At 40.9% G+C, this 8,293-nt stretch overlaps 1 protein-coding gene across 1 annotated transcript in view; it reads right to left on the bottom strand.

Annotated features, from left to right (window-relative positions):
* Positions 1 to 2,954: 2,954 nt before the first annotated feature.
* trabd2b (TraB domain containing 2B) overlaps positions 2,955 to 8,293 on the bottom strand; it is a 68,993-nt gene continuing 63,654 nt past the window's right edge. Inside the window, exons 5-7 of the mRNA XM_034582651.1 lie at positions 7,324 to 7,420; positions 4,480 to 4,758; positions 2,955 to 3,785 (exon numbers count right to left, since the gene is read on the bottom strand). Of these exons, the coding sequence (XP_034438542.1) occupies positions 3,551 to 3,785; positions 4,480 to 4,758; positions 7,324 to 7,420 (611 nt within the window). The 3' untranslated portion in view covers positions 2,955 to 3,550. The remainder of the gene's footprint in view (positions 3,786 to 4,479; positions 4,759 to 7,323; positions 7,421 to 8,293) is intronic.

Genomic DNA, 8,293 nt, shown 5'->3' with positions numbered 1-8,293 from the left:
TTAATGGGTCTGAAGCCTGATCCACTGTAGGCTTTCTCAGGCCCGGTAAGCCTTAACCTTGGAGCCCCCCCCCCCCCCCCCCCCACCTCCCGCAGGAGGTGCAGGCCAACAGGGAAGGAGATGGAGGGAGTGGGGGCAGGCCAGGGGGTGCAGCAGCAGTGTGGAGAAACCAGGGACCTGCCACATTATATGCTTTAACATGACTGGCAAATCCACCACGGTTAAACAAACTTAACCTTCATTTGTGAAACGGTGCAAATCAAAGGGCAAAAAACGACTTGTGCAAGTAATTACCACCAGGGGAGAGCAACAGGGCAGAGGAAGGATGGAGGGACGAGGGGTGGGAGGGAAGGGATAGGAGGGTGACGGCAGGGATGTGGGGGTAGGGTGGTCGGTCTCAGGGACAGCTAGCCGTTAACAGGTTGAATGGAAGGAAATGGGAATCATTTAAGGTGAGGGGCATTTTTAATGAGTTTGCTCAGAAATTGATTTTCCACTGTAATCTTTTATTTATATGCAGCTGGCGGCATGTCCCCGGCAGAGTGAGGGTCAGCCCTCAGAGCGCCCTGTCAAGGCCCCCACTCCCTCAAACAACAGCCCAAAGCCCAGGGAAAATGGTATTCCAGCTAAGGCAAATATTGTCCTGTCTTGGCTTAAGGGGCGAAAAAGCAGTTTGTTCTAAAAAACTTGCTCTTCACTTTTCTTTTTTTCCACCATTTAAGAGGCAACTGTTTAAGAGGGGAAGGCTCTTCAGAGAGCTGAGTGTAAAATTGAAATTTGCTCAGTAATTATTAAAACTGTTCAATTAATTTTGATTAGAAGCATTTAATTAAAAAAATTCAAGAGTGTAGGTTTAGGCAGCAACTTGCCATTTCCACTTTATCCAAATTAATCTCACTCCACTGTAAATTTGCCTTAATTTACTTTATTTGTTGTGAATAAATCTTGACACACCAATAGATAAGAAGTATAAAATCTATGTAAATGGTGTAAATATACACATTCATATATATATATTGATATATGAATAAAAAAATACATATAATTTAACCTTTTAACATTAATTCCTTAATTTACGGATCAAAATATCAATCAAATTGAAAAAAATTTAGTTAAACAAAAGTAAATATATCTACTCATAATAAAAGTAACTAATTCAGCCATAGTGTTACACATACATTTTACAATGTGTTATAACGTAAATGTATATTTGATCAAAAAAGAAAAAATATAATTTTCAGGTATGTAAACTACTTACAAAACACAATATATAATATTTTATACATCATTTCAGTTTTTGGAAATGCAAAAGGATATGGTAATGTGATAAAAGCTAAACAAAACAGGGACAGAAATATTAGTACATATATAGTTATATATAGTTTTTTTATGTAAATATTAAAATTTTGTAATATTTGGTAACATACTATTGTCTATATTTTTGTAATGATTGTCTCTTGAATCTTGAACCAGAATAACTGGTTGAGTTTTTTTCATTGTCTTCAAATGATCAATTAAATATTTTCATGTGATGAATAATCACTCAATCGTTTATTCTAAAAGTTTCGGTTGAGATGTCTCTATAAATTCATTATGAACCAAAGTTAATATCCAGAAAGTTGTGGCTACCTGTCTCTGTGCAGGTCTTCAGCCTGTCGGATCAGGGCCTTTACACAGGATCTCACCAGCAGCGCCTTCAGCCGTATGTGTTGATGCAGAAACTGTGACTCTAGCGCCACTAGGTGGTTGAACTATAGAAGTGTAGTACCGCCATCATTTGACCAGTGTCGAATAACACAGGAAAACTTATATCTAATAAATATTCAAATTGTATAAGAGGTGAGAGGAACACTATAATTGTACAAAGGTGATTTATCAGTTCATCAAACTGATTCATTTAATTTGCAGAACCAGAGTGGAATTGTCTGTTATAATAAAAGCTAGAGGATTCTTGTTAAATGACGTATGTTAGGAGAGCATTCATCTTTCTTTTACTGACACATCTAAAGCAGTGACTCCTGCTCTGACCTTTACAACCAGACACCATTATCCATCCCCATTTTCTGTGAATAGTGATAAACTGGGATCATCGTATTTTCATATAACTCATATATAAGGAGAACCATCTTGTCCTGAACTAATGATAGTGTCATCAGATTGTTGTCATTGCAAACTCCAATCAATCGATGCCAAATAATGCAAACATGATTGATATTAGTGACTCATATTGTTTTCTAATCAGATAGAAACTGTTGTCATCATTACCTTCTCAACTTTCTGTACGTGTTCCCCATCAACCCATCGTTATTCAGTTTTTTTTTCTTAGAACCTTTTCTGACTAAGTGATTTTAATTGTTTGGTGCATTGATCTTAAGACTTGTGTTTATAGAGTTAATCAGAGCTGTCTCTGTTGCCATCTGATTCAGCCCTAACACTGGTGCTGCAGGCCCAGGGTGACGTTATTCATCCCTGTCTCAGTTTCAACCAGCAGATGGCAGAATGACATCACCTGCTGTCTCTTCAAAAACCCTTCTGGACCTTTAACCAGTTATGTTTTATAAATATATAATTTCTGGTTATCACCTCAACATAAGAGTTGTTTATATAAGTTTTTTACACTTTACACAATTGTATAAATATACACACATTACTAAACACTGGGTTCAATAATGTGCACTGGGTCTGTATATTAAATGAATTACTGGTTGCCACATAATACATCCAAAAAGAGTTTACTGTAGTTACTTATTAAACTAAAATGTCTTTAATTTAGAATATAATGAGAATACATATAGAAAGCACAAAGTGTGCTCGCTCTCTTTATGAGGCTGTTATTGATTTATTCTATATTTTGCTTTCAGGTTCTTGCCCATTATCTTCAAGCCACATCATCCGTCTGCTGGACAGGAGAAAAAAAAATCATTGGACACTTCATTATTTTTCAAAATTTATTATTTTCATTTTCTTCAAAAAACAAGAAAATATACTCTTTTCTCCCAGAAATAATAAATATACAATATTTATTTATGAACAAAATGCACAATTTACAAAAGTAGCGACGTGAGTGCGTCACCTCCTACACAGCCCTGCTCGACTCTACTGCATTCAACTCATTTATCACAGAGTTACAGCTTTTATTAGTATGTTCTATCCTCGTTATTATTGTCAGTCTTACTTTTCTATACAGTATTACATGTTTATTAGGTAGAAGACTCCACCACACAAACTCTTCAAATTGAGGGGTCTTCTCTGTGCTATGTGTTTGTTATTCTATCGTAATACTTTCATGAGGCTTGAAGACTCCGACCACGGCTGAGAGCTTATTCCACACTTTGTCAGACTTGACATGTCGGCAGGCCTGAGGCCTCCCTGTGGTGAAGGCAGCAGGGTCGTCCCACCTCAGCACGTCAAGTCCCGACTAAAATATTCCTCCATCCTCTTGTCTGCATGTGTTGACGGCCATTCCCTGTTTATCAGATGCATTCCACTGCTCTGGTACGGAAACACTAGTGTCTGAGTGTTTTGCCTGTGAGATAACGCTGTCCTGTGGTCAGGAGGTAAACAGCATGTGTGATAACATCCAGGCTAAGAGACAGGACAGTGTGAGTGTGCCGTGGACCGAAGCTGGCTGAGCTGAGGTTGGACTGGGCGAGGTGGAGGAAGGGGGATCGGGCTGTTGCTTGGTGGCGTAGATCTCCACCAGTCTGCGCTGCTCCTGGTGGGTCAGAGGAGGGTCCACGGTCACATAGCCGTTGACTATCCTGACATTAGGTGGCGGGGTTGTGCTGGAGGAAAGAGGACAGAATAAGTCAGGGTTTAAGCTTAAAACTAGAGCTGAAACTAAAATGTACAATGAGCAGCAACAATTGTGGCAATTGATTAACTGATTTCTCATGACATTTTTTAGCAAAAAATTTAAAAAAGCACTAAATCCAGCTTGTTAAATGTGTTACTTGTTAAATATTTACTGATTTTCTTTGTCGTTTATGATACTAAAATCTGCTGTCTTTACAAAACAGTAAATTTGAAGACGCCACCTTGGAGTGGAGGATATTTTTCACTATTTTGACATCTGACAAGAAACTCATTGGAGGGACTATAGAGGTGTTATTATTAATACGTCTTTAGCGGCATTACTTAATTTTGCAATAGTTTCTTTAACTGAAAAACGGATATAATTGGATCTATTTATATATGTATTTTATATTTCTTCAAGTCTAATCGAGTCACAAGTTACATTCACACACAAATCGATATTTGAAAATGATATAAATGTCTCTTTATGGTGAAATGTTTAATTTTAATGTTAATATTTCATTTTTTTGTCATAGGCAGATTTTATATACTTAAATACTTTAAAGTTAGATTTTCATCGAGTATCTACATCTAAGTCTTCATTCTTAAGAGAATAAGAACTCCTCCGGTTATTTTTTTAAACAAAAAAATGACCACTGTCGATGTAAATATTAGATATCTCACCCGTCCCCGATGCGAACCCACAGGTCACTGAAGAGACGAGGTCTGCCATGTCCGCGGTGAGCTTTGCGTGGACGCTTGTGTCGTCCAAAATCCTCCAGCTGGCTCAGACTGTCGGGGAGCAGCATGTGAGGCAGCTCCTCGTCTCCGAGTCCAGGGATGTGGTCTAAGTCTTCCAGCTCCAGCTCTGATGAACTGGTCTCCCAGCTGGTGGGAGACACAGTGCTGGAGTCTGGGCTCTCATCACTGGAACCTGCTGCAGGCTCCTCAGCTGGTTTACTCCTGGAGCACAGGAAATACAGGATAAATGAAATTAGTTTGTCCTCATTAAAAGCTTTCCTGTGATTTTTTGGACTGTCTAAATCCTCGGTGTGTCACTAAAACCTTTGCGGTATAGTTAAATAATAAGAATGTTTGTCTTTGTCAGGCCTCGTCTCAGACCTTTTAATACTTTAGACTTGCTGCCAGTGAATATTTTTGTTTGTGGTCCCTGACCACTTCATTACTTTTCACTTACAGCCCCTTTCTATCAAGTTCAATCAAGGATATGAACTCCAAATAGGATGCTGAGCTCTATAAACACTGCACTGAGTGGCAGAATTACCCAACAGGCAACAGAGGATGTTGTAACTCCAGTGACCGGACTGCTGCGTCAAACTGACATCTGTCCAAAGCAGACCACCCAGAATCTCCCGGTCTACTCACAGACTTTTGCCATGCTCCTCTTTCTTCCATCCATTACTCATACTTTCTCTGCTCTTGTTCTTTCCCTGTCAGCACGGCTCGAAAATAAATTTGTGCTTCAAGGTGCATGGGACATTAAAAAAAAAGAAGTATTATCCACGTCATGTAAGAAACAAGCAGTAGAAAGTAAAAAATACGGTAAGAGGAGATTCTTATGTTGACGTCAAACTTTAGTGATACTAAACATGATATGATGGATGGTTTTAGTCACGATTTCCACTGCTCACTCATGATTAGCATTTGTCTCATCTGCGATCGTAAATTGATGGTGTGCACGTCTGCTACAGGCATCAGAAACACCCATTCAGGTCTTGATGGTTTTGGTTTGGGCGATGATAACTCCAGGCCTGTGGTCAAGCTACTGTGGAGCCAAACCCAGCTCCAGTCCGCTCTGTCAGTCACTCACTCATATAATCACTCCTAAAGACCTTGTGCCAGTGGAGTCGACACACTCCAGGGCTGAGGCTACGAGCTTCCATAAACACCTTGCATGCAGCCATCTTGTGGTGTTTTCCCTCGCCTGTCACATCACCTTGTATCGGGGAGCTTCACAGCGTCTGCGAGCATGCACACGTGTGAGCGTGTGGTCGTGTGGTTGTGTGTGTGTGCAGCATACGTGAGTGTTTTGTGACCACAGTAAGTCAGTCCACTTGTCAGCTTTTAAAACCAGAACCACCGGCTGAAGCCCACAACTCTGCACGCAGGGCGGAGGGAGATAGGGAGGCTACGTTCACAGCTGTAATTTAGCAGTGAGAAGTTTGTAAAAAAAAAAAAGAAAAACCCTGGCTGTATGTTTTTCCAGTTCTAAAGAGATTCCCCTTGTTGTGCCTTGTTTTTCCATTTCCACCATGATTCAAGTTGCTGTTGTTACTATTTTATAGGCCCATGGATCAACCCTGTAGGTGGAGGGGGGGAGCTGCCAAATGGTGCACACACAAACACACACACACATTCTTGTATGTTTGTTTAAGTGAGGACCCTCGTTGGCATTGTGCATTCCCTAGCCCCTTACCCTTATTACACTCATTCAAACTCAAACCTAAACTTAACTCTAACCCCAACTACATTGACGTTCAATTGACATTGCCGACAACCTAACCAGGACCTTATCCATAATCTCAACCACAGCCAATTCATGGCTAAACCTAACCGTAACCTAAATTCAATTCACATCTTGCCTCTAACCTTAACCAGGAGGTCAGAAATTATGGTTTTGCCTCATGGGGACCAGGCTTTGGTCCCCATGAGGTCAACTGGTCCTGACAAGGACATGATGAAAAAGATCCTAAAGAGGTAACAAAAATGAGTACTCACATACAGACAAACACACACGTACTTCTATCTTATTGAGGACACTCATTGGCATAATGCATTCCCTAGCCCCATACCCTAACTCTAACCATCCAAACTAAATACCTAACCCTAAACCTAAAACCAAGTCTTAACCCTCAAACAGTCCTCACTTTCCAAAATGTCCTCACTCTGTAGGATCTATGCTGAAAATGGTCCTCACTGAGATATAAGTACAGGAATACACACACACACACACACAAACACACACACACACACAGTGTAATATAAAGAGGGTTCGTTGAAGAAATGCTGCCAAGCCTCTGTGTAAGGTGTGTGAGTTTGAATGTATGTGTGTGTGTTTGTGTTGACTGTGGTAACAGTGGCTGCTGAGAACAGACAGAACCACCACTGGCAGCGCGCCGTTGGCAGGCGGCTGCTGCAGCAGTGAGGAAGGTGAGGGAGTTGATGAGCTTTCAAAAGGATTCCTGCATTAGCTTTTATTTGTTACAGAGCGCAGTTTGGACAGAACCTCTCTCACATTTCATATTACCATAACATTATCAGATTGATGCTGAAACATAACCACACTCTTCTTTCCATTCATTATCTTGTCAGGTTGGGAGACTGGTGGTTTGGTTTCAAAGTGTAACCTAGCTGTGACTGATTACCTGCACAACACTGTATTATTCAGCTGAAATAAGTAATCATGTTACTCTCGCTGCTTTTCAATAACATAAGTTTTTGTTTCTCTCTAACCACAGTGCTTTAATGAAATGACACGCTCTGTTACACTCTTCAGTGCGTACTCACTCTGCGACCGGCTCCTGGTAATCGGAGGGCGTGTGGATGATCTCGTAACCCTCCTGCCTGAGGATGTCCAGCACGCTGTGGTTCCCCAGGAAGTGGCCTATCAGTAGACAAAACAAAAGTAGAACAAAGGTCATTACGGAGAGAGAAGAGAGACCCCCCCAAAACTATTTTTGGGGGGGTCTCCGATTTCTTCTCTTTAAGTAGTTTCAATCTCAATTGTGATTCATAGTAAAGCATTTTGGTGCTAAAAACATCCATCCATCCATTCATAATCTATCCTGCTCATGGACAGGCCACTAGTGCATCACAGGTGGGATTGGCTCCAGATAAACCCCCCAAACCCTCAAAGATAATAGATGGACACTATAATATGCATATTGTCTTCTCAGGAAGTGGCATGGTGGAAGCACAGATAGAAGAATGTTACCACACATGGTGTCAGGAGATTGTGGCAGTGACAGTAACTGCCGTAGAGTGAAGAAAGTAAGAGGATTGTTGAGGATCTGTAAGATAGCAGGGACTCTTGAAATGTAAGTTCACTCATCATCGAGTAGACCCACTTGATGCTCTGTAATGACCCCGTATTGTCGACACTCAACCTCCCACCCGCCCTCCACCTCTCTCTACTTTTCCTTCACCTCCTACATGATTCTTTGAGACCAACATCAAACATGCGGGTCCGATCCCCACGCTGATGAAAGCCGTTTTTTATTTCTACCATTAGCTGATAATCCTGCGTGTCACTCAACCCAGCAATAAGCTGTAATGTACCCTGACATCACAACCTGCTACACACACACCCTGACGGCAGAGTTCATATTTGAAGTCTCACATATACACAAACCTACACATGCAAAGAATTTGCACACACACACACGCAGGAATTCAAACGCTCACACACCTCAGCCCTCTCCTGCAGCTTATTAACAACACGTTGACAATATTCAAGCCTCTTGCTTGCTTTTTTGGG

The sequence above is a fragment of the Hippoglossus hippoglossus genome, chromosome 4 (assembly GCF_009819705.1).
Source record: "Hippoglossus hippoglossus isolate fHipHip1 chromosome 4, fHipHip1.pri, whole genome shotgun sequence".
Taxonomy (NCBI): Eukaryota; Metazoa; Chordata; class Actinopteri; order Pleuronectiformes; family Pleuronectidae; genus Hippoglossus; species Hippoglossus hippoglossus.
Note: the sequence above shows the minus strand (reverse complement) of the source record. Positions and strands in the feature narration are given on the sequence as shown.